The 27,281-nt window shown below is 44.0% G+C and overlaps 1 protein-coding gene across 1 annotated transcript; it reads right to left on the minus strand.

Annotated features, from left to right (window-relative positions):
- Positions 1 to 2,346: 2,346 nt before the first annotated feature.
- Positions 2,347 to 25,750, minus strand: LOC133104103 (eukaryotic translation initiation factor 3 subunit C). Its single transcript, XM_061209782.1, has 21 exons — positions 25,697 to 25,750; positions 25,422 to 25,561; positions 24,168 to 24,233; positions 23,872 to 24,061; positions 23,020 to 23,145; positions 22,775 to 22,829; positions 22,534 to 22,643; positions 22,009 to 22,136; positions 13,389 to 13,548; positions 13,149 to 13,252; positions 12,541 to 12,682; positions 12,225 to 12,350; positions 11,999 to 12,092; positions 10,967 to 11,157; positions 10,507 to 10,731; positions 4,747 to 5,110; positions 3,208 to 3,367; positions 3,051 to 3,116; positions 2,874 to 2,961; positions 2,613 to 2,775; positions 2,347 to 2,514 (listed from the first exon to the last, which is right to left on the minus strand). Exons 2-21 carry the CDS (start codon positions 25,520 to 25,522, stop codon positions 2,432 to 2,434), a joined length of 2,742 nt encoding a protein of 913 aa, XP_061065765.1. The 5' UTR covers positions 25,523 to 25,561; positions 25,697 to 25,750; the 3' UTR covers positions 2,347 to 2,431.
- Between the last annotated feature and the right edge of the window lie 1,531 nt (positions 25,751 to 27,281).

Here is a 27,281-nt window from a genome sequence, read left to right on the forward strand (position 1 = left end):
CCTAGTCTAGAGATGCAGACTCTTCAGCCTTTCCATCACCTTTCCTCCCTGGTTCTACTGCCTCTGTGGCCACTCCTTTCTTTGGCTTCCCCCTTTCACCTACCACTCACATGCTGAGAGTTCAGTCATTAGCTGTCTCCTCCTCTATGCTGACCATTCCTGAAATATAATTATCACTAAGTACAACAGTTAAGAGCTAGGATCACAGAGTAAGGCTGCCTTATTGTGCATCTATCTACCGTACTTCCTAGTTATGTGATCTCAGGCAAATCACTTAATGTCAGTTTTCCCAACTATAAAATGGAGATAATAGGGTTATTCTAGAAGAATTAAATGAAGTAAGGCATGTAAAGCACCCAGCATCTAAGCAGTCAATAATGCTGGCTCTGATAAATGTTACCCACTACCATACTTTTGACAACCATTTATAAGCCACTCAATCCAAAATCTTTTGTTCTTTTCCTTCTGTGACAGACTAATAATTGTGCCCCCATGGTCCACTCTCCTCTTCTTTTAATAATATAACCCCCAAGTTTAAATGAACACACAACCATCCAGATAGAGGCATTTTAGCCTTCTCCACAGGATGGTAAGAATTTGAGACTAGGTTCTAGCCCATGGGATCAGGGTAATTTCCAGGCCCTCTATTTTCTCTTCCCCTTCCTATGGGCCTGAACAAAGATGTGGGGCTGGTGCACTAGCTTCAACCATACAGATGAGAACCACCACCTAGGGGATGGTGAAGCATTAAGACAGTAGGACCCTGAGTCCCCAGATGATCCTGTAATATAGTTGCTTAACTGCAAGCCAGGGCCACTCACCTACCTCTGGACTGTCACATGAGAACTAAACTATTTTGTGTGAATCATTGCTTTGGAGTCCATTTGTTAGAGCAGCTTAGTAGTCTAATTAATACGCATCCCAAACCTTAACCTCCAACTGCCTTGCTTATGTCCCAGAGGAACCTCAAACTCAACATTCGTAAAACCAACCTCATTATCAAGCCCACTCTGCACCCCTGCTCTTCTTGTATTTCTGAACACAAAGACTAGCCCAACAATTTCTTGATAACATCCCTACTGTCAATTTATCCCCAGACACGAGAATCTGTCGCTCTTACTACTCTCAGATTCAACCTGTCACAGAACCCCACAGCTTGACACATACATCCCTCTTCTATCATTCCCTCACCTCTGATCCCAACCCGATCCTGGCTTTATTTATTCATTTTTAAAATTTATTTATTTATTTATTTAGACTGTGCTGGGTTTCACTGCTTCGCGCGGGCTTTCTCTAGTTGCGGTGCACGGGCTTCTCATTGCGGTGGCTTCTCTTGTGGCGGAGCACGGGCTCTAGAGCACAGGCTCAGTAGTTGTGGCACACGGGCCTAGCCGCTCCGCGGCACATGGAATCCTCCCGGACCAGGGCTCGAACCCGCGTCCCCTGCATTGGCAGGCGGATTCCCAACCACTGTGCCACCAGGGAAGCCCCACCCTGGCTTTAGATGCTTTTTACTCTGGTAGGCTCTCTGCCTCCAACTCTATACTCCACAGTACTGCTCCATTACCCTTCTTAAAAATGGATCCATTCTATTTTGTTTCCACAAGTCCAAAGCATTTAGCCTTCACGAGATGGCCCCCTAGATGGCCCAGCTAGAGGATTAAGCCTCTAGCTGATCTTCTGCACATACTCCACAAACACTTTATACCAACCACACTATTCTTTTGCTCCTCTCATCCTGTTTAAGTGCTCTTTTTCCTTTGCCTACATCAATGCTTTTCAAATGTGGTGAAGGGCCATTAAAAAAATCCCCAGCCTATTGTGGGTAAATACTTTCGAAAACACTATACACACAAATCAGAAAATTGATCACATGCTTAGATATCACAGCAATGGCAAAGTTTCTCAGTGCTTACTCTTAATTATGGTGCCTGTTTTGTCATGGACAGGCTAACTGTGCATCCACACTGGTCTGAGGACTACACTTCACACGGGTCTAGACTAACTCTCCCTTTTCCCTGCCTGGTGAACCACCACCCATCCACTTGCAACGTCCATCACCACTGCCTCCATTATGCTTTCCCTGACATTTATGCCCCATAATCACATCCTATTCAATATACCCACCACCTTTTAAAAAAACACCCGTTATAACTTATCACATGTTATTACAATTTTCCGGTCAAATGTCAAAAAGCAGCAAGCTCTTTGAAGTCAGGGATATGTGCAAGTCATCCCTGCATCCTGAGCCTTGTGCCTGTCATGGGATAGAAGCTTAGAAATATAATTAGCAAATAAATGTGTCCAACACACCTCTGGCGACACACAGACAGGCAGAACTGCAGCAACTCTAAATAGACCTTTAATGACTGGGGTGTGGCTGGACCTAAACGTTGAATGGTTTAGGGCACTGGGAACTGAAGTCAAGCAATCAGTAGGCCGTCTGAGACTGCTGCTGGCGGTAGCCACCCCGGCGCATGTAGCCCTCATTTTTGCGGTAGCCATCCTTCTGGTCTGCAGGAGAGAGATGGGGAGGGGAGGGGGTGAATGCCAAGGGAGAGGCAGTAAGAGGGCCAGGACCCTGGGAGCGCAGAGGGGATGGAAGCACTCACCTCGGAAGTAGCCACCATAGGTACCCTGCTTGTGGTCAAACACCCGCTCATTGTTTTCCACCAGGCTGCCCAGCTTCTCAGCCAGCTGCAGGGCCAGGTTCTGCTGGGCAGTGGGCTCAGTGCGGTGCATCACCACTGTCTGTGTCGGCTGGTCCAGGGAGGCCTGACAGAAGTGAGGCGGAGGAAGGGACCGATCAGTCTCCTGCACTCCAATCTCTCCATGACTCCACCTGCCCATGTGCCCCTGTTGATGGCCCTTACCATCAACTCCTCGTTAATGATCATCTTGCTGATGATGGAGTGCACAGTGGGCAGGTCCAGTTCAAACATGTCAGACAGTGTCTCCATGCTGGGGAGAAAGAAGGCCAAGAGCAGGGAGCAATTAGGACCCTTGACCACAAAGCTGGGGCTCCTGTGCCTCCTCAGGGCCCATCCTACCTGATGGAGTCATAGACACTGCTGTAGGTGAAGAGGTAGGTCCGCAGTGACTCTTCCTGGATCTTCCTGTGGGGAGAAGGGAGAAAAGGGGGAGATCTTCAGTGAAGGAGACCAAGTCTTTTCTTCCCCACCCACTAGGGTCTTGTTCTCTGCTCACCTAACCAGCATGGATCGGACTTTGTCAGCCTCCGGGAAAAGGTCCCACACTTTGCCATTCATCTTCTCGTTGATGATAAAACTGTGGCAGGTCTTCCAGTCACCCATCTTCATGGCCTTGGAGGCAGCGACCACGTGTTCCCTCATTGACTCGGGGGGACCTGAAAGGTTGGGAATGAGGGAGGGCCTAGGGAAACTTGGGATGAGGGCTCCTTCCCCCACAAGCACTATTTAAGGAGGAACCCAGGCTAGGAGAGCAAACAACTGGACTGAGACTCTCCCAGCTCTCCATTAAGTAGCCATGTAACTGTAATAGTCACTTAATATCAGAATAACTATATTTACATTTAGATTTAGTCTATGATGTGCCTCAGGGGATTGGTGAGTTCCTTGAAAATGCTGACAAATTGCTGTGTGTACCCTTATGCACATTTTCCTAGGAAAGGGTCCACAGCTTTTATCAGATTCTTACAAGGTTCACTGACCTAAAAAAAATGTCTAACATTCACTGCAGACAGTAGTAGAGAGGCGGGGAATGTGAACCAAGAAGCCCTAAGAGATGCTGGACATACAGATTTTCACTGGCAATTTTCCAATGAAAACAAAACAAAGTAAAGCACCACTATACAGCCCAGACAAAATGTGCCTAAAGTGCGCCTGCTCTTAATATGACCATACACACAACCAGTAGAGGACAAATCTGTAGAGGGACGTGGCTGTGGGCAGTAAGCTTGGCTCACTTGCCAAGTCCTTCCATGTACCAGCCTTACAGGAAGGGCACAATTCAAATTCCTTTCCCAGTGAAATCACAACTCACTCAACCTCTGGACTGAATGATCAGACCTCTAAAAGTGCTCAAAGAAGCCAATGTTAGATTCTTGAACGCCAAGGGTCTAGTTAGTTAGCTAAAAAATAATATGGATGAAAGGGAAAAAGACGAAAAGGTCAGAGAGACACATACCAGCTGTGTTAACCCTGGGTAAAGTCACTTAACTTTAGTGCCTCAGTTTCTTAATCAGGAAAAAGGGGGTCATAATAGTATCTTCATAGGGCTATGACTAATGAAGAATAAATGAATTATTATTATTTATAAAACATTTAGTGCCAGGCAGAAAAAAGTAGTACGTAAGTTTATACTAAATTAAAAATACTGTTGGAATCAGGTCATGGAGACTTTAACTTAGTGACTAAGGAGGCTGGACTTCATTCTACAGGCAATGAAGAACTTCTGAAGGTGCTGGGGGCGTATAACATCCTACACTTGGTAGAAAGATACTACTGACAAATACAGACTGAAGGGGAGAATGATAGGAAGCAGGGAGCTTAATTTGTAAGCTAAGACAATGTGTCCTATGGTAAGAGACCATGAAGACTACTTAGTAAAAATGATGCTTTTATGCCATACATGGAAATGCCATTAAATCAAAGGGAATCATCTTGTGGGAAAGTTTACTCCCTTTATCTTCTCTTAATCCTTTGATTACAAGTAATCAAGGAACAAACGAACAAAGTCTGCTGCACTACAGAGCCCCACACTCACCCAGCAAGGGCTGTCGCTCGCCCACCCGCAGCTGGTGATGGAACTGCTTGCTGATCATGCGTCGGCGGGCGTCACTCTCATGGGCGGCCATGTAGGGGATCTCCAGGAGCATGGCCGACACCAGGTAAACACACTCCAGCAGCTCCAGATTTATGTGCAGGTGGAAGGGCACCTGCCGGCGCCGCTCCACCTTCTCCTGCTCCTGGTTGCGCTCTTGCAGGCTGCGCAGCAGCAGACCCTGGCCCAGAAGCTCCTTGGCCCGGCCGCTTGACTGGATGTCCAGCAGGGCATTGTGAGCATCCTTGGTCAGGCCTTGGCGGAAGGCACAGATGCCCAGCTGCACCATGGTGCGGTTGTACAGGATCTAAGAGCGAAGGGCAATGCACTCAGATGTGATAGCCACAAGGCAAGTCTTTCACAAGGTTAGGACAGAGAACAAAATAGACCAGTTCCTCCCCTTCCATGGAGCTTACACTCTAGGGACAGGGATATGGAGGACAAAATAAGCATAATATGCAGGTGGTGACTCAAGCTAAGGAGAAAAATAAAGCAGACGAGGGAGTTAAGGGAGTCTGAGTGGTGGCAGTAGTGGTGGGAACTCACAATTTTATGTAGGATAACCAGGGAAGGCCTCATTTTGAAGGGGATGTTTAAAAACAAAGACCTAATAGAAAAAGAAAGAGCAAGTCATGCAGATCTCTGGAGGAAGAAGAATATTCTAGGTAACATGAAAAGCAAGTGCAAAGGCCCTATGCCAGACGTATTCAAGGACAAGGAATGCGATATGGCTAGAGCTGGTAAAAGATGTGATCAGAAACTGGAGGCTGGGCAAGCACAGGGCGTTGTAAGCCATGTTAAAGATTTTAAGATGGGAAACCACAGGAAGCTTTTGAGCAAGTAAGTGACATAATTTGACTTTATTAACAGGGTTACTCTGGCTGCTGCATTAAGAACAGCCTGAAGGGGCTTCCCTGGTGGTACACTGGCTAAGAATCCGCCTGCCAATGCAGAGGACATGGGTTCGATCCCTGGTCCGGGAAGATCCCACATGCTGTGGAGCAACTAAGCTTGTGTGCCACAACTACTGAGCCCACACGCCACAGCTACTGAAGCCCGCATGCCTAGAGCCCATGCTCCGCAACAAGAGAAGCCATAGCAAGGAGAAGTCCGCACACCGCAACAAGAGAAAGCCCACGCACAGCAACAAAGACCCAATGCAGCCAAAAATAAATAAGTTTATTTAAAATTAAAAAAAAGAATCTGCCTGCCAAAGCAGGGGACATGGGTTTGAGCCCTGGTCCGGGAAGATCCCACATGCCGCGGAGCAACTAAGCCCACGCGCCGCAACTACTGAAGCCCGCGTGCCCTAGAGCCCGTGCTCTGTAACAAGAGGAGCCACCACAATGAGAAGCCCGCGCACCGCAATGAAGAGCAGCCCCCACTCGCCGCAACTAGAGAAAGCCCGTGCGCAGCAATGAAGACCCAATGCAGCCAAAAATAAATTAATTAAAAAAGTAAAAGGAATAAACATTAAAAAAAGAAAAAGAAAAAGAAAAAGAAAAAGAAAGAACAGCCTGAAGGGATATAAGGGCAGAAGCAGAGAGACAGACCGGGAACCTGATGGTGGCTTAGACCAGAGGATAGCAGTGGAAGTGATAATAAGTGGTCAGATAGGGATTTTCAACACAAATGGGTGGGGAATCAAATGTGAGAGAAAAACAAGAATCAAAGATGAATTCAAGGCTTCTGGGCCTAGGCAACTGAAAAGATGGACTTATCAATAATTAAGATAGGGAAGATTGTAGGTAGTACGGATTTTGGTGGGGGGGAAAGACCAAGTCTTTACTGACAACAAAAATATAGAGGTCAATATCGGTCATGAACTTAGATACAAAGAGCCTTAAAAACATACCAGCAAGCAAAATCCAGCAATACATAGAAGAGATAATATACCATGACCAAGTAGGATATATCACAGGAATGAAAGTCTGGTATAAAAATCTAAAATCAAGGTTATTCACCATATGAACAGAATAATGGAGAAGTAACTGTGCATTATTTCAATAGATGCAGAAAAAGATTTTGACAAAATTCAACACCTGTTAAGGACAAAAATTCCCAGCCAACTAGGATCAGAAGAGAACTCCATCAATCTGAGAAAGTCTATCTACAAAAATACTATCTATAAAAATAGGTAACATTCTTCTTAATGGTGAAATGTTCACTGCTTCCCTGCTGATACTGGGAAGGAGGCAAGATGTCTGCTCTCACTTCTATTCAGCACTAAGTATTAGAGATTTGAGTCATTACAATATGGCAAAAAAGAAAGAAAAGTCTCAGAGATTGGTATAGTAATAAAACTGTCCCTATGTGCAGATGACATGATTAATTCAGTAAAAAAAACTTAAGGAATCTATAAAACACTAGACCCAATACAGCTGTCCCTCAGTATCCATGGGGGATTGGTTCCTGGACCCTCCATGGATACCAAAATCTGCAGATGCTCAAGTCTCTTACATGAAATGGCATAGTATTTGAACATAACTTACGGTACATCCTCCCATGTAATTTAAATCATCTGTAGATTACTTGTAACACCTAATACAATGTAAGTGCTATGTAAATAGTTACCAAACAAGGCAAATTTTGTTTTTTTTGGGGAACCTTCTGGAATCCCTCCCCCTCCCCCCAAATATCTTCAATCTGCAGTTGGTTGAATCCACAAATACAGAGGACAGAAGGCCAGACTAAAACTGAATTTAGCAAGATGGCAGGATCCAAGGCCAATGTAAAAAAATTAACTCTATTTTTAGATACTGGTAGTTAACAATTTTAAAATGAAATTAACAGGAGTTCCCTGGTGGTCTAGTGGTTAGGATTCAGTGCTTTCTCTGTCGTGGCCCAGGTTCAATCCTTGGTTGAGGAACTGAGATCCCGCAAACCATGTGGACAAAATAAAAAATAAAATAAAATTAAATTAAATTTAAAAATTGCATTTACGATAGCATCAAAAATCGTATAATTCTCAGGAATAATTTTTTAAAAGATGTGTATTACCTCTGCAGAGAGAAACTAAAGAAATTAAATGAAGAATAACACGTAAGATCAAAAGGTTCAAAGTTGTTAAGGTGTCAGTTCTCCCAAAATTGATTTACAGATTCAATATAATCCCAGCAGGCATTTTTGCACAAATTGACAAGCTGATTTTGAAATTTATGTGGAAATGCAAACGTCACAGAACATTCCAACTATTCTTAAAAAACAACAAAGTTGGAGGAGTCATACTACCTGACTTCAAGACTTACTCTAGGGACTTCCCTTGTGGCGCAGTGGTTAAGAATCCGCCTGCCAATGCAGGAGACACGGGTTCGAGCCCTGGTCCGGGAAGATCCCACATGCCGTGGAGCAACTAAGCGCTACAACTACTGAGCCTGTGCTCTAGAGCCTGCAAGCCACAACTACTGAGCCCGAGTACCACAAGTACTGAAGCCTGCACGCCTAGAGCCCATGCTGCGCAACAAGAGAAGCCACTGCAATGAGAAGCCCACGCACCGCAACGAAGAGCAACCCCTGCTCGCCGCAACTAGAGAAAGCCTGGGCAAAGCAACGAAGACCCAATGCAGCCATAAATAAATTAATTAATTAATTAAAAAAAAAAAAAAAAAAGGCTTCACTCTAAAGGCACAGCCATCGAGACAGTGTGGAACTGGCATAAGGAAAGACAAAAAGATGAATGAATGGAATAGAATAGAGAGCCCAGAAACACATTTATAGGGTCATGTGGTTGGTTTTTCATGTGGTTTTCCACAAAGACACCAAAGCAGTATAATGGGGAAAGAACGTCTCTGACCCTGACTTCACACCATATGCAGAAAACATAGACCTAAATGTGAAAGCTAAAACCACAAGAACTTCCAAAAACTAAAAATAAAAAAAGATTATCCTTATGAATTGCAAGTAGGAAAAAGTTTCTTTTAGATAGGTCCCAGAAAATAACCAAAAGAGATAAAACTGATATATTAGAATATACATCAAAACACATGGTTAAGAAAATGAATAGGCAAACCACAGACTGGAAAAAAATATTTGGAAAACATTTATATGACAAAGGACTGGTATCCAGGATATATAAAGATTTCCTACAACTCAATAATAAAAAGATGAATAATCCAATCTTTAAAAAAAGGGGGGAGGCAACAGTTGACCAGACATCTCACAAAGGAAGATATATAAAGGGCCAATAAACATTTAATAAGTAGTCAATTTCAATAGTTATCAGGGAAATACAAACTAACACCACATTGAGATACCATTAGACAACAACCATGATGGCCAAAATTAAGAAGACCAACAACACTAAATATTGACAAGGTAGAAGTGAAAAATGGTACAACTGGGCTTCCCTGGTGGCGCAGTGGTTAAGAATCTGCCTGCCAATGCAGGGGACACGGGTTCGAGCCCTGGTCCGGGAAGATCCCACATGCCGCGGAGCGACTAAGCCCATGAACCACAACTACTGAGCCTGCGTGTCTGGAGCCTGTGCTCCCCAACGGGAGAGGCCACGACGGTGAGAGGCCCGTGCACCGCAATTAAGAGTGGCCCCTGCTTGCCGCAACTGGAGAAAGCCCTCGCACAGAAACGAAGACCCAACACAGCCAAAAATAAATATAAATAAATAAATAAATTTATTTAAAAAAAAAAAAAAGAAAAATGGTACAACTATTTCTGAGTTTCATTCTTCTTCTTTTTTTTTTTTTAAATAAATTTATTTATTTACTTTTGGCTGCCTTGGGTCTTCACTGATGCACGCGAGCTTTCTCTAGTTGCAGTGAGCGGGGGCTACTCTTCGTTGAGTACAGTACTCGTACTGAGCAGGGGCTCAGTAGCTGTGGCTTGCAGGCTCTAGAGTGCAGGCTCAGTAGTTGTGGGCTTAGTTGCTCTGCGGCATGTGGGATCTTCCCGGACCAGGGCTCGAACCCGTGTCCCCTGCATTGGCAGGCAGATTCTTAACCACTGTACCACCAGGGAAGTCTCACTTTTGAGCTTCTTATAAAACTGGACATACACCTACACTATGATGCAGCAATTCCACTCTTAAGTATTTACCCAAGAGAAACCATACAACCACACAAACTTATACATAAATCACAAGAGCTTCATTTATAATACCCCAAACTGGTTGATCAGGTATCTATCAAGAGGAAATTCAAGAACCTGTGATAAATTCATACAATGGAATAAAAAATAGAAGTGCTATTCAAAAAGCACCACCAGACAGGCTCACCAAATGTTTTATACATAAATCCCTCACAATTGTTCTAAACATACATTTATAGGATCTATACCTAGACACAGCTGTACTACTCCTACATGAAAACGTCCTCACAATGCTACCACACACAAAATTTTATGTTTCACACGTCACACTGTATTTGGGTCCTTGTCCTTCTCAGTTTAACTGCTTAAATGCTTTTTCATCTTTTTAAGTAAGATGATCTCCTAATGTTTGTGCCAAACCAGACACATAGTAGTTATAATAAATGTTAGTTGAACCCAAATCCTATCCCAAAGGACTCTATGTTAATATGTAGGAGAATCAAAGAATGCTAGCACTCGGGAAGGACCAAGCGTCTCCCTGTATCTACATTAGCCAGACAGGTGGCTAATCTGCCTGAGCCACTTTGCCTGAACAGAGAGGACGGGGGCCTGGCCTGGTCTTCCCTTTGCCACCAGGGCCAGAACGCCTCCTTCCCATCCTACCTGTACTGGCGGGTCCGCGTGCTGAATGTTGTCTTGTAGGTGGCTCATGAGCATGAGGTCACGGGCCTGGTACCAGCGGGAGTGCAGAGCATGATGGTAGATATGGCAGAGGATGGCGCATGTGCGGATTCGGTCTGTGCGGTCCTTGGCATAGATGTACTTGCACAGTCTCTCCATCAGCACAGCTGAGTCCTCGCCCTCATTTTCGGCCTGGTCTTGCTCTGACTGGAGGGGTAGAGGGTGGGGGGAGATATTGCTGGAGGAGGAGATGCAGCAAGGACAATGGTTCTAAATGGCTCAACCTTCAGCTACCAAAGACGAGACTCCATCCAGTCTCATCCTCGTCCCTCTGCTCCACCACAGACAGTCCCCAGGGAATAGAAGATCTGCCATGAAGTCCTGACATGCAGAACCGATGGACACACCCCTCTCCCCTCTGACATGGTGGCCAAGCACTTACCTTTGAGGAGCCCTCAGGGGGGGTAAGCTGCCGCTGATGGGCCTTGTAATCAAACTTGTAGTAGGTGTGGAGGATGCGCCTCAAGTAGATGCGACAGATCTCGTCAGTGGTGCCCTTCTCCTCCAGGTAGCGCTGCACACGCTCAATGATGGTGCACACCTGTGCCTCGTCCTTCAGGTGCTCCACGTACTCTGGCAGGGAGAGCACCCACCCTCAGCTTAGCCAGGCACCCAGGCTTTCCCAATCATATGTCCCTCATCAATCCAATTACCTCTGCATGTGTTTTCTGTACCCATCAGAAAAGTCTACTCACTGTGCCCTAAAAATACCATCCTCTCCTGGGACATGTCAAGCTCACTTTCCATTCCTGTCAGGCACTCTCTTCTGCTAATTCCTCCCCTGATTAACTCCTCCTCCTCCTTCTCATTCGGCTTTCACCTCAAATGGGCCCTACCTACAGATGCTTCTTCAACCATTATCTAAAGGAGCCACCACTCCAGACATCCTCTGTCACATGTCCCGATCTGAATTTCTAATTCACACTTTACATTATCTACAACTGACTCGTTCATTTTTTTTGTAGAACTGCCTTGCTTCAGCACCGAAATGTAAGCTCCATGAGCATGAAGGCCCCAAGCTGTCTTGTTCATCAATACACCTTTGACTTGGTGGACACATGTGGACACTCACATTTTACTGTGTAAATGTCCTGCATTTCCCCATTCTAATGCTTAAGGCGTACAAGCTAAACAAGCCAAGTGGACAGAGACCATCATACCCCAACAGTTCTCAAAGTAGCAGACAGCAGCATCACTTAGGAACATGTTAGAAATGCAAACTGTTGAGGCCTCACCCAGACCTATTGAATCAGAAGCTACGGGAGTGGGGTCCAGTATCTTAAAGAGGAGGCCCTGTGGTATGAATGCTGGGGTGAGGAAGGGCTGGCTTTCCGAACATTCTCACTTAATATAATCCTTCATTTTAATCCCTGCACTTTTCCTCTCACTGATGCCCATGCTTGCTCGGGCTCACCTTGGGAGTGAGGATCAGTGTTTTGCATTATCTTGGTAAATTCTTCATCCATTCGTTCCACCAGAGTTAGGATACAGCCACGGACACGCAGCGGCTGAAGAGAAGGCAAAGGAGGAAATAAATTAGCCCAGATTCCAGTCCTGGACTTCAACCCTTCTGTCTCCAACAAGCCTTCCCAAAGCAGACAACACACACTTCCAAATAGCCTGCCAAATCCCCTCTTTACCTGGTCAGCGTTATGCAGGTTCTCACTCTCTTCCAGAATGTTCTCTCCAACAAAGATGTTGGGGTTTGCAAACAGGATGTCCATCAGCTCATTGATGCAGTCCAGACACTTCTGCCACATCTCAGGCTGCCAAGAGATCAGACAGCAGTCAGAGCTGTGAAGGTGGAACAAGCAGATGCCTCCCAAGAGCCCTTCACCAGAAATCCACGGGCCTTCAACCACCAAGACTGCTCCAACAGTCCTTAGAGTCTTGAGTCACTAGCCACCTTCCCATGACCCACCAGCTCCGCCGTGGGATGCTCGTTATTGTTCTCACCTTCATGTATGTGGCCAGGTTGGGGTTGTAGTCATAAAGAGAGGCGATGATATTGAACTTGATCTTGACGGTGACACCCTCTCCCAGGTTGTTTTCAGAGGCAATCTGAACCAGCAGCTGTAGCAGCTCAATCTGGGCTGCACTGGAGGGGTACAGAATTGGGTGAGGCACAGGAAACAAATAAAAATGTCTTATCCTGTCATACAGCATGCCCTCTTCAGACAAGAAAAGCAGCCTCATTCCCAATACCCACCCCTAGCCTCACCACCTATATACTTGCTTCTCCCTCATAAATTCCAAACAGAAATAGCAATAATGCTAACAATCTACCATCCTCTTTAGTCACTGAATAACTAAAGAAGATGAGTATTATTCCCATTTTACGAATGGGAAAACAGCCCCCAAAGGTTAAGTGACTGATCTAAGGTCAAACAGAATGCAAACAGCAGAAAATAGACTGGTGTATTCCAAGTACATCATTCCTTCTACTGTAACCACACAAAGATCTTCCCAAAATACCACTATTTCCCCACCAACCTTCACCCTGTGTCTTAAGAGAAAATGAGCTTTCACCCTGTAATGACATAGCCCAGGCCCATGAATCTTACCGATCAGTTCCCTTCTTGCCTCGTGCCTGTAGGATCTCATTCAGTTTCTTGATGACAACAGCGTGGGTGATCTCAGTTCCCTTGGCAAACATTTTTGGCTTCTCCTAGGTAACACACAAGTTATGTGCAGGCTGACAGAAACCTGTTCTTGCCTTAATTGTTCTCCCGAATCCGACCAGGAGGGTACCTGTATGCTCTCCCAAACTGTTTCCCAATTCCTTTTCGTTCTAAAATCCTCACCTTAACCAGGGGCACTCCACCCCGGACCCTTTCCCACTCCCCGCCTTCATTGTCTTCCTCCTCCTCATCCAGGCGCTTGGATTTCCTATCGTGCTTCTTCTTGGCTTTGTCCTCCCGTTTCTTCTCAGCTGCCTTCTTGTCCTCCTCTGTGGTGGGGGCCCTGCCAAGAGACACAGGAGAAGATGAAGGATCAGCCCCCTCTCCACCTTGAGGCTTCTTCCTCCCACGAAATTCCTCTTTTTCTCTTCCTGGGTCCAAGTTACACTCTACAAGAATGACCTATGGATAACTGTAACCATAACCAAAGCAAGGACCACTAAGCATTTGAATCTGCCAGACCACTTACCAAGGTCTGTTACCATATTACACTAAGCAACTCATATGAAGGAAGGAGTATGGTCTAGTTTAATAAGACAGAGGTGCTAACCAGGCCACTACAGACACAGAAACAGCCTGTCATGTTGCTCCACAACTAAACTCTAAGGTTTTCCAAAGAATCCATAAGCAACACAGTTGTTCTTTGGTACTAGTTGCTCTGTCCAGACTAATCTTTTTTTTTTTTTAAATAAATAAATCTATTTATTTATTTAGTTCGTTAGTTAGTTAGTTATGGCTACGTTGGGTCTTTGTTGTTGTGCACGGGTCCTCTCTAGCTGCAGCTAGTGGGGGCTACTCTTTGTTGCAGTGCGCCATCTTCTCACTGCGGTGGCTTCTCTTGTTGCGGAGCACGGGCTCCAGGCGTTGTGGCTCCAGGCTCTAGAGCGCAGGCTCAGTAGTAGTGGTGCACAGGCTTAGTTGCTCCACGGCATGTGGGATCTTCCTGGACCAGGGCTTGAACCCGTGTCCCTGCATCGGCCGGGAGATTCTTAACCACTGCACCACCAGGGAAGTCCCCAGACTAATCTTTTTATCACCAACTGATTTATCAGTTTAAAATCAGTGCTTAGAAAAAAAAAAGTGCAAAAAAATTTTTGCGGTTCCCAGACTGGCTGCTTTTCCCTGCCTTTCTTTCCCCTCTTATGAAAATTATTAATATAAATTCTGAATTAAAAAAAAAAAAAAACTGTTCAATACAACAAAATGTCCCCAACAAAAGAGAAAAAGATCACTGGCTACCTCAAAGTGGACTTAAGCTATTTGATGTCTGAAACCATTTCCAGACTTTAATACTTATATAATGAAATATAAACCAAATGACAGGGACAAATTATTTCAAACTTTATAAAGATACTGAGGAAAAAGTCTCTCCAGAAAGACTTGAACAGACATTCAAGTTATCTATAATTAAAACACCATTTAAACATTTATAAATAAATTTCATTTTAACTGCTTAAAAGGCTTGAATATGCTTTAGTAATAGTTTAAAAATTTGCCAGTTGGATTAAAACTTGCCCTTGCCAAAAGATTTATGGCATATTTTTTTTTTTGGGCCATGCCACGTGGCTTGTGGGATGCTTGTGGGATCTCAGTTCTCCAACCAGGGACGGAACCCGGGCCATGGCAGTGACAGCACCGAATCCCAACCACTAGACCACCAGGGAACTCCCTATGCCATAACTCAGTAAAAGCTTAATGGTTTTTCCTCCTGTACTAATGCAATACTCCCTAATGATAAAAACTCATTTCATAGCTAAAATCCTTTGCAAATACGCTAAGTATGTTCATTAAGCTGAAACTGCTTGGTCTGCATCATCCATCCCCAAAGCTCTGAGATCACAGGACCTCATGCTATTTAAAAATCAATGCTGTCTAAACTTCAAAAGAACTTAATTATCCTTGGCCTAAAGTTTTACTCGAAGCCCTCAGGATATTGTGATTCACACCTCAAAAACACAAACTCTCACCCTATGAAATTCTAACTGAAAGACCTAAAACTTGACTTGATCTCTCCCCTATGACAGATTATACCTTGGTATATTCACATCGTTAGAATCGATCAGAAAACTGACATTTATGCTCTCAGGCAGAGGGACATCACCAGATACACCTCCACCTAAATACACAGCTAAGAAACTGAAGACATTAAGAGACACCAATAGAAGTTAGTCCTAAAACTACACTGAAAAGGACCATTCCACACCCTCTTAACCACAACTATGATCTAGAGCCCCTAGACATACACTCTTCCTTAGGATCCTAACAACTTGGAGATCCAATCCCACCAGAGATCTATCCTGAGGTTCACTTTAAAAAAGGCCTCCAGAAGCAGGTAGCTCTTAGAAGCAGACAGCATCTCGGCGAGATTCCACAGGGCAACCATATCAGATGTAGACAACTTCCTCCAAAACCCTTCAGATTAGGATTCCTAATTGAGACAACAAATGTATTCTGTGTATTCCTCCTCTTTTAACTTCTTTTGAACCAGTTCATCATTATCGAAGTTTCACAGTAAAAATCTTGGTTGCTCACTATTGGAAGAGGTCACTGAGAGGATGTGACCATGGGCTGACCCAAGAGCTGGACCCAGGGTATTGGAGGCTCCTTACTCCCTCCCCTGTCCTTGGAATGTACGTTCTGCTCACGGTTCCCACCTTAGGAGCCACTTCAAGGATGCAGCCTTGAGAGCAATGTGTTGAGACCATCTGATCTGAATATGTGACTGAGCTCTATTATAGCCTCTATATAAACTCTTAAGATTCTGGAAGACAGGTGCAGAGATCTACTCATCTTGAGGCCACCAAAGATAAACCTTGTATTTAAGTTCCCTTGCTTATTACACCTGCCACCTACCAATCTGGAGTGGTCTGCCTCTTTCTTCGGTCTCTCCTTGTCCTCTGTGCATGGGGATAGTTTCAGATTTTACCAGGGAGCTCCCAAGGTTGCAAACCAATATTCACATTTGATTAAGACTCCAACATGGTAACTTATGAGAAGGGGTCCAAGATACTAGATTTCATCAGTTTGTACTTAAGAATTCCTACCCCAACTACCAATTCAGAAACACGAATATGTGATCTGTCATTTACCTCTTGTATGGTCCAAAATAACAAATAATTTAAACATTTTAGCCCCAAACTAACAAATTCCTTAGCTAAGAATTAACCTTAAATAGGGAATTCCCTGACAGTCCAGTGGTTAGGACTCTAAGCTTTCACTGCCGAGGGCGCGGGTTTAATCCCTGGTCAGGGAACTAAGATTCCATAAGCCACGAGGCTCGGCTAAAAATTAAAAAAAAAAAAAAAAAAGAATTAACCCCAAATAAAACTGATCTCAAATACTGGTCAGTCAAGGCTAATAAATAAAGATGTGCAATAAATAACATCTTATTGAACCTGGATAAATACTTTGGAAAAAACAAATCAATTAAGAAAAAAGCCACTTGATTAAAAGTTCACTAAAGTGATTCTTAAAGACATTCTCCTAGATAGGCTTAGCCTGATTAGAAAATTAAATAAAGGTCCTAAATGTTTCTCTTATTGTATCTGTGACTATCCTCATATTTTCTGCCCAAACCCACTATCTAATATCCAGGTGCTTTAATGTTGCTAGACAATCTTATTATCCCACATCAAAGAAATTGAAGCTCTTGAGATTAAATGTGTTCCTTTACGTGCTTGTTTTGACCAAAAGATGAAAGCTGAGAAATTCTGACGAGAGGAAGGGTATAGACTGGTTTAATACGGAGATGTTGAAAAAGGATGCTGGCAGACATTATAGGGACAGCCTGTCATGTTTCTAGATAATCCATTAACAACTGAAACTAACCTTGGCTGGCTTAGATAGCTAATGAGTTTACACACACAAATGTGCAAACAAAATTCAACATTCCCACCACCGTCTGCGGTTTCTCCCTCTCTCCTTATTCCTCTTTCTCTTATCAAATTCTTTTTTGTCTTGGTTAGAAATCGATCTTAAAAGTTGGTCTACCTTGTTATACAAGTAAAATAGTGTCTCTGAATTATTCTTTGACACTACAAAGCCACAAACTCTTAATGTCAATAAGGCCTTTGAGGATCCCATGGTTAACCCAACCTCTGACACTTGACACTTTAACTAAATCTAATTTTAGATTTTTTTTGGGGGGGGGGAAATCAGGTGGGTTAGGTACACAAAGTAAAATTTCACAAGTTAAAAAAATATATCAAGGGTAATCTCTAAAGTAAAATAATAAAGATAGGGTTAATCTTAAAATAATTATTCTGAAAAATAATTCTGAAAGCCAAATCTCTCCCAACCAAATTATATACTGTATGAATCCATTTATATAAAACTCTAAAAAATGCCAACCTATCTAGTGATAGAAAACAAATCAGCAGTTGACCACAGAAAGGGCAAAGAGAAGTGGGGCAGGAGAGAAGGTTTACAAAGGGGCATAAAGCAATTTTTAGGAGTGATGGATTTTATTTACTCTGATTGCAGTGATGGTTTCATGAGTATAAACATGTCACAACTTATCAAATTGCTAACTTTAAATATGTGTGGTGGGCTTCCCTGGTGGCACCCTGGTTAAGAATACGCCTACCAATGCAAAGGACACAGGTTTGAGCCCTGGTCCAGGAAGATCCCATGTGCTGTGGAGCAACTAAGCCCGTGGGCCACAACTACTGAGCCTGCGCTCTAGAGCCCGCGAGCCACAACTACTGAAGCCCGTGTGCCTAGAGCCCGTGCTCCGAAACAAGAGACACCAACATGGGAGATTGGAATTGACAATATATACAGTAATATGTATAAAATAGATAACTAATAAAAACCTGTTGTATATTAAAAAAAAATTAATTAATTAAATTTAAAAAAGAGAGAAGCCACCGCCATGAGAGCCCACGCACTGCAACGAACAGCCCCGGCTTGCTGCTACTAGAGACAGCCCATGCGCAGCAACGAAGACCCAACGCAAAAATAAATAAATAAATTTATGTTAAAAAAAGGAAGTTAAAAATAGGAAGAGGATAAATAGAAAGCACATTAATAAGACATCAAGAACAAGACAAAATACATTTATAATCACAATAAACGTAAATTAACCTGCATAGATTAAAAAGCAGAGATCAAGTTTTGGAGACAGTGGTGGTGGTTGCACAACCGAGTGAATGAACTCAATGACACTGAATTGGACACTTAAAAAATGATTAACGGGGCTTCCCTGGTGGCGCAGTGGTTGAGAGTCTGCCTGCCAATGCAGGGGACACGGGTTCGAGCCCTGGTCTGGGAAGATCCCACATGCTGCGGAGCCACAACTAGGCCCGTGAGCCACAACTGCTGAGCCTGCGCGTCTGGAGCCTGTGCTCCGCAACGAGAGAGGCCGCGACAGTGAGAGGCCCGCGCACCGCGATGAAGAGTGGCCCCCACTCGCCGCAACTAGAGAAAGCCCTCGTACAGAAACGGGGACCCAACACAGCCATAAATAAATAAATAAATTTTTTTAAAAAAATGATTAACGGTAAATTTTATGAGTGGCACAATTGAAAACAGAAAAAAAAAAAAATAGCAATGATCATGACATGAAAAAGAAAAAAAACCGAGCTGTGTTTGTAAGAGACATCTCTAAACATAAACCATGGTAAAGTGCAAAATAAAAGGACAGGAGAAGATATACAGTTGACCCATGATCGATGTGGGGTACGACATGGGGATGGGGTGGCAATCCCCTGTCAAAAATCCACATGTGACTCTACAGTTGGTCCTCTGCATCTGAAGATTCAACCAACCATGGACCGTGTGGTACTACAGCACACATTTATTGAAAAACGTCTGTGTATAAGTGGACCTGTGCAGTTCAAACCAATGTTGTTCAAGGGTCAACTGTATGTGTGTTCTCAAAGATGCCCTATTATCAAGCAGAGGAAGCCCCCTTCTATTCCTACTTTGTTGAGTGCTTTTATCATGAGGAAGTGTTAGGATTATTCTCAAATGCTTTCTCTGTGTCTACTGAGATGACTATATGGTTTTTATCCTTTATCCTATTTATATGGTGTATTACATTAATTGACTGTCGTGCGTTACACTAACTTTGCATTATTAGGATAAACTGCATTTGGTCATGATGTAAAAGCCTTTTTGTATGTTGCTGGACTGGTTTTTGCTGAGGATTTTTGAACCTAAATTCATAAAAGATATTATTGGTCTGTAGTTTTCTATTCTCATGATGTCCTAAGTTTAACCTTAGCCCCCACTTGTTCCCTCAGACAGGAGCCTTTATGCAATGCACATGTGCAGTGCACACTACACACATTGGTCCAAATAATGGAGACTTCAATACACAATTATTGAAAAGACAAAAACACAAAGGAGATATAAAAGATATGAACCAATAATAGGGTTGATAGTTCTATAGGATGTCAGTAGGCTTAAAATATGAGTTTCACAGTAAAGCAAATTTAAGAGATAGCTAATGAAACAAAGTTAAACAGATCTATTTTGCTTAACTGATATATGGTTGTACACTCTCCAAGAAGGGAATATGATACTGTGGCATAATAAGAAATATTTATGTGGTCTTTGTCCTCAGTTCCTGACACAGAGCTCCTAAATCCCTTGGAATTTCCTGAGCAATAGGAGTATCTTTCATTCTAATGAGGCCTTGACAGGCCTCCAGAAAGCTTTCAGGATGGGGGCTGGTTGCCAGAAAGACCAAAGCATGATTAGAGGGGTGGAACTTATAGCTCCACCCTCTGACCACCATGGAGGATAAGAGGGACTGGAAATGGAGCCCAGCATCAACGGCCAACGATTTAACCAATCATGGCTATATAATGAAGCCTCCATAAAAATCCTTAAATGATAATTTGGAGAGCTTCCTGGTTGATGAACCACTGAAATGCTAGGAGGATGGTGAACTCAGAGAGGACACTGAAGCTCCATGCCCCTTCTCCCATACCCTGCCCTACGCATCTCTTCCATTTGGCGGTTCCTGAGTTGTATCCTTTATAATACGCTGGTAATAGTAAGTAAAGAGCTTTCCTGAGTTCTGTGGGTCGATCTAGCAAATTATCGAATCTGAGGAGGGGACTGTAGGAACTCTGTGAATTTAGAGCCGGTTGGTCAGAAGTACGGGAGCCACACTTGGAACTTACAACTGGCCTCTAAGGTGGTGGCAGTCTCACGGGGTCTATGCTAACTTTGGGTAGTGTCAGAACTGAATTAGTGTTGAACACCCAGTCGGTGTCCAGAGAGTTGGAAAACTAGCTGGTATGAGAAAAAAACATATATGGTGTCAGAAGTGTTGTGAGTAAAAAAACATCAGATACACAATACTCCCCCTGCATTTGACCAGTGTTCCCTGGAGCACACAATGAAAAATGCTTCTCAATAAAATGGCTGTATCTGACCCCTCTAGTGTGAGGGAACTCACTAACTCCTGAAGCTGCATAACCCCAACTTTTGAAAGCAGGAAAGCAACCCTTAGAGCATCAGTATTTCTGCCAGTTATCACTGAGCTTGATACTCAACTTCTGTAGAATACACAGGGATAGGTGTCACCTTGACTTCAAAGGAGGAAACCAGGACCTAAGTAGGGTAAGTAACTCACCCAAGTTGACAGATACTAAAGTAGTAAGGGCTGTGACCAGAATCCAAATCAGAATCCTCCCCCATACCATGACGATACTAGTAAAGTTCAGGAAGGCTTGCTGCAGTCTATATGCTATATGCTAGGTTCTCAGAAGAGTGAGAAGAGAAGCTACTGTCACTGAGGGCACACCACATGCCAGTCCCAGGCTGAGGCAGGCGTATCACCTCCCTATATTTTTGCAGGTATCCTTGAGACAGGGTCAAGTACCACTCCATTTTACAAAAGATAAAACTGAAGACTGGAAAGGTTAAGTAGCTTATCCAATATCACACAGCTAATCAGCATCAAAGAGAGATAAACACTCAGTCCACATGCAGCAAGTAATGTCATGGTTAAATATTTGGACACTGGAACCTTCAAATCTCATCTGCAGGACACATTAGCTTTATGACCTTAGCCAACTAACATACTTGACTCTGAGATCCCTCTGTTGGCCTCTACAACCTAAAAGGACTCCATGGGGGAAGGAGCAATATAGGAGTAGGGGATTAAGAGGTACAAACCACTAGGTATAAAATAAGCTACAAGAATATACTGTACAACACCGGGAACTAATCTATAAATGGAGTATAACTTTTAAAAATTATGGATCACTAGGGACTTCCCTGGTGGTCCAGTGGTTAAGAATCCACCTTCCAATGCAGGGGACGTGGGTTCAACCCCTGGTCGGGGAACTAAGATCCCACATGCTGTGGGGCAACTAAGCCCGCGTGCCGCAACTACTGAGCCTGCAAGCCACAACTAGAGAGAAGCCCACGCCTCAATGAAGAGCCTGTGCACCGCAACAAAAGATCCCGCATGCTGCAAAGAAGATCCCACGTGCCACAACTAAGACCCGACACAGCCAAATAAATAAAATAAAATAAAAAATAAGTTAAAAAAATTATGGATCACTATACTGTACACCCATAACTTATATAATATTATACAGCAACTATACTTCAATAAAAAAACCTTTTAATGTCAAAATAAAAATAAAAGACAAATAAAAATTAAAACTGAAATGGAAAAAATAAATAAATAAATAAAAGGACTCCACGGGAGCAACAACTTTCAAGATGATTAAAGGCTTCCTACCCCTCCCACTGTAGCCCAAAGTACCGTTTTTCTTACTTTTTAAGGAATCTTGACGCCAGCACTGTCTGTTTCCCTTCTTCCTCCTCTGAATCTGAATCAGAAGATGTGGAACCTGTGTCCCAATCTTCATCATCTTCTGAATCTTCTGAGTCCTCATCTTCATCCTTAGAGAAAAAAAAGATGATCAGAAGAAGCAAGATGGGAAGACTGACTGGTGTCTCTGCTCTCCCTGCTGACACGTTTCAGAGACTCTCAGGAGCAGAAGAAGAGTGGTTGAATCAGGATATTAAGAGCTGGACTGGACCACCAAGACCTAGAGAGAAGTGGTAACTTGCTCCAGGGACACAAAGCTACCCTGGGGCAGAGCTGGGCCCACAATCTAGTTCTCCAGATTCCAAGTCACTCAGTGCTCTAATCGAAGAGGAAACCTGTCCCCAGACCAGACTCTGCTAAACCCCACCCCTCCCAACCCTAGCGCTCTGTGAGTCTTTTCTTCTCCCCAGAGACCCAAGAATGGTCCACAGCAGACAAACCACCCCTCAGTGTAACCCTGGCTCTTACCTCCATCTTTTTGAGGAACTTCCGACTCTCCCCAGAAGGAGCTTCTGATTTCTTCTTTAGGAAAGCTGCAGCACTGACTCCTTCATCATCCTCATCCTCATCTGAAGAGCCTGGTGGGAAAGGGGAGAGTAAAAAAGAGTTAGAATGGTGAAGAGCTGAATGACAACCAAGAAAACAAGCCAAGGAAACCCTTAATTTTAGACCTCCTAACCATCTGCAATTAAGGGTTTTCCTCACTCACCTTCTGAATCCTCCTCATTCTTCTCAGCATCTTCATCTGCAGACTGCTCAGGGTTCTTGACAGAAGGAAATGAGAGAACAATTAAGGATGCCTGCCAACCACTACCCCATCCCACCTCCTCCACCCCACAGAGCTTTCTCATGATTCCTTTCCAGTCACACACCTCCCATTTGCAAATACTTTTTTGTCTCAGTCATGAGGTCACTGTCCCCAAAATTCAGAAAGTCTCCCTCTAGCAGCCTCACCTGCTTGTAATTCGTAATATGGGACTCAAAATCTCGGTTGTATTTTCGAATCTTCTGGCGCAGGGTGCTCAGGGCCTTGGCATTATTCTTGTTCATCTTCTTCTTCCCTTCCTTATCTTCCCATAGCTGAAGGAAAAAATAGGGAAGAAAGGGAGAACAGGGATCTGAGATTAAGTAGTATTCCCTAAACTTCAGGCTTCACAACTTTTGAGTCTTGCTATCTATAAACATCTATACTACTTAATACCTATACCTGTTAACTTATTGTTTACCAATGCTTTATTTATGTATCAAAAGTACAAAACCAGGGCTTCCCTGGTGGCGCAGTGGTTGAGAGTCTGCATGCCAATGCAGGGGACACGGGTTCGAGCCCTGGTCTGGGAAGATCCCACATGCTGCGGAGCAACTAGGCCCGTGAGCCACAATTACTGAGCCTGCGCGTCTGGAGCCTGTGCTCCGCAACGAGAGGCCGGGATAATGAGAGGCCCGCGCACCGCGATGAAGAGTGGCCCCCACTTGCCGCAACTAGAGAAAGCCCTCGCACAGAAACGAAGACCCAACACAGCCATAAATAAATTAATTAATTTAAAAAAAAAAACAAAAAACAAACAAAAAAAAAGTTTAAAAAAATACAAAACCACAAATAACAGGTAATATAAAAATATATACGATTAAAATTCTTAGCATAAAAAAATCCCTCTCCTTGCTTCATCCCCCTATTTCTTATGTTCTGGGAAATACTGAATATCTGGCAAACAACTCAGAGAAGACATGATCCCTGGGTGTGGGTCAGGAGAAAGCTCCAGGTCCACAATCCCCTTCTAGATCCCCCTGCACCCACAGGAATCACACCTCATTAAGGTAGTCCTCCAGGTCAGCCAGAATTCGGATATAGAACCGGGGGACACCTTCCTTGTCCACAATGCTCTTAGCCTTCCCATATGCTTTTCCCAGGAGCTCAAACTCTTCCAGGCACTTGGTGACATCCCGAATCTTCATGGCATTACGGATGGTCCGGATAAGGTTGGTCAGTTCCTCAAACCTGGTTTGAGAGCCCAATACCACATTGCACATGCCCACCGTCACCAACCAGAAAACCCACCACTGCTCCAGAAACTCCCCATCACCCCGCCTCCCCATGGCCTCACCTCTTATCCTTGGCGCTTCGGACAACTCTCTTGGTATCTTCTTCATCCTCACTCAGCAACAATGGCCTATTTGGAAGGAAAAGAGACCATTAACCTCTGTTCCTAGCTCCAGTCTTTCCAAATGATCTCTCTTTTTCTTCTCAGATGGGGCAGGTAGCCCATTCCTACCACACTCATCTTGTTTTATTCTTTCTCTTCACGGCCGCATCATATAGAACTCAATCTTTTGAGCTTACTTCAAGTAAAGCCTTTTATCAAATGTTGTAACACATTAAAAAAATGACCCTCTCCAGCCTCTCAAACATAAACAAACGAAAGTGCTTACTTACTGTGTCAAGAAATTAATTATGTGAAGACACAAGTCACTAAGAATTACTAAAAGAAGTTGACAAAAGAGGTACTTTACCTAGAATGAATGAAAAAGGTGGTACCTGAACTAGGTCCTAGAAAGCAATATTTCCCAGAGTGTGACAGGCCAAGGGCAAGGAAAGAGTCTCAACGGCTTTGACACCTCCATTACTAGTTATTTTTACTTAATAATGAAAAACCAGACCACAGACAACATTCAGCTGGCAACAATATCTCTTTTCTTTCCATCTTATTAACTTTTCCAATTATTTCCTATTTTATAGCAAGTGATGTTGATTTTCCACTTGTGGCCCAGATATGAAATCATATTCATGTGGGTATACACAGATTCTATTTTTCACCTTTAAAAATGAGTTTTATGCTGAAACAAGGCTTTGAAGTGCTATGTATATATATTCTTAAGTACAAGTACGTGGCAAAAATAATGAAGGTGGCATGTGTATGACAGAAATTTGAAAAACAACATTCCAACGTTCCAAAGGAGGAAAAGAATTTTAATTTGCAGAGATGGGAGAAAAGTATTTAAATGGAGATAAACAACAGGAAAATACTAATAGATGTTTAAGAACTTCAGAGCCACATCAAGGAACTCCCAGATATCAAGCGAGTATTGGGAGTTTCTTGCTGATGCAACACACCCAGCCAGTGGGAAACCTCTTCTCTGTGACTCTATCCTTTGCCGGGTGGGTGGATTCCCACAATTCACAGCACCCTTAGCGTTACGGTTGTCCCTCCAACACTGCTCCGGTCCCTTAAACTCTCATCATCCTTAGAACCCGCTCCCACCGCCCCCATTTCCATTCCCCTCCCACATACGCGGCCTTCCACAGCCTGCCGAACCCCTCACCCCCACGAGTGGTCCCCATGGCCCAGGCCCTCACTCACTGTTTGCCGTAGTTACCCCCGACAGGTTTGGTGACGAGCTCCTCCCCGGACAGGGACGACTCGGACTCGCTGTCCGAACCGGTGGTAAAAAACCGCGACATGGCGACGGCGCTGAGCGGCTGCGGCGGGCGCGGCCAGACCTACGGTAGAGCCCGAAAGTCATGGGCCACGAAAAAGGGCCCGGGCCGCCACCTCCTGACCCCCATCCTCACCGTCTCCGCACGTACCCCAACCCGGGCCCCCTCCACGAAGCACAAGGCCCAAGAAATACGTACCTGCTGACCTCCCGAATCACACCACTTAACCGAAGCAGCGGAAACGCGGCGAGGAGAAGGCGGGACCTTTACGTCACTTCCGGGAGACGCCGACGAACTATACTGTGAGACTACAACTCCCAGTGGCCCTCGCGCCTCGCAGGGGGCAGGGTCAGGCCTGCAGTAAACTTGGCCGCGAGGAGGCGGTCTCGACATTCCTGGATCCGACCGCGCTTTGCCCTCGGGTGTTATCGCTCACAGCCAGCCAACCAAGCACACACCTCACCTGTGGAATCAGAATTTCAGGGCCAGTTTACTTTCTTAAAGCGCCCACGCGATGCTGATGAGCTGCAAGGTTTTGGAGCCAGGCTTAGAGCAAACTTCGGATCGGACTTTGTATTTGAATCCCAGCTCCATCACTTACTAGTGTGTGAACCTAGGCAGATTTCCTAACCTCTCTGTGATTCAGTCTCCCCAGGTTAGGACCATAATAGGACCTACTTCATAGGGTGTTATGAGAATTAAGTGGCTTAGTATATGTGAAGCATTTAGGACAATGCCTTGCACAACGTAAGCATATAACAAATATTAGCTAGTATTCGTTCACTATTCCACAAATGCTTATGTGACTGTTTTACATTTTTTAAGGTGGTTTCATTCATTCAGCACTTGCTGCATGTCTGGTACTGTTTAGCACTGGGGGTACAATGCTCCCCTGAAAGAAAACTGGGACTTAGCAGATCATGGGGAAAGAAGGAGGCCACTTTAGGTAGAGGAAACAGTCTGAACAAAATCCTAGAGACAGGAAAGTTCAGGGCAAGTTCAACAGCTGGTATATTGGGGTTAGAATGTGGCAGGGCTTTTCCACACATCCTGGCCTGTCACCCCTGTTCTCCTTCCACTTTCCCCCCTTTTCCTCTCTGTCTCTCTTTCTCTCTCATTTCCTCTCTTCCTCTCTCCTTTCCTCTCTTCCTCCCTCTCTCCCCACAGATCCACCTGATGCTGAAGTCAACCTCTTTACCTCCCAAAATAGAAAGGGAATGCACTGAAATGGCCAAGGGAGCTTGAGTAAAGGGTAAAGGAGGTTGAGTGATTTGAAGATCATTGTCACTGAAGATGAAGAAATGCAAATTCAGACTAAAGTAAAGCTACTGATTTTAGAGTGGTTTCTAGTTACTCCCAAGACCCTGATCATTTGCAAAGGAAAAATCATATCCAAACTGTTTATTTTTTACTAATCCTTTACTAAGTCATTATGAAATTTTTCAATTTAACAGGGAGGGGGCTTTTTTAGTAAAATTTTTATTGAACTGTAACATAGATTCAGATGAGTGACAGATCATAAGTGCACAGCTTGATGAGTTTCCACGAAGTGAGCACATCTGTATGCCCACATCAAGAAACAGAACATGACCAGAACCCCACCCAAACTCCCTTCTTGTATCCCCCTCCTGTCACTACCCAGCAGGCTTCTTAAATTTTTTTATCATGAAATATTTCAAACATAGAGACAAGAATAAACACTATTTTAATGAACACCTATGTACCGACAATCCACTAAGCATTGTCAAAACTTCGTGTGATACCACATACCACATTCTGCTGT

This window comes from Eubalaena glacialis, chromosome 13, assembly GCF_028564815.1.
Source record: "Eubalaena glacialis isolate mEubGla1 chromosome 13, mEubGla1.1.hap2.+ XY, whole genome shotgun sequence".
Taxonomy (NCBI): domain Eukaryota; kingdom Metazoa; phylum Chordata; class Mammalia; order Artiodactyla; family Balaenidae; genus Eubalaena; species Eubalaena glacialis.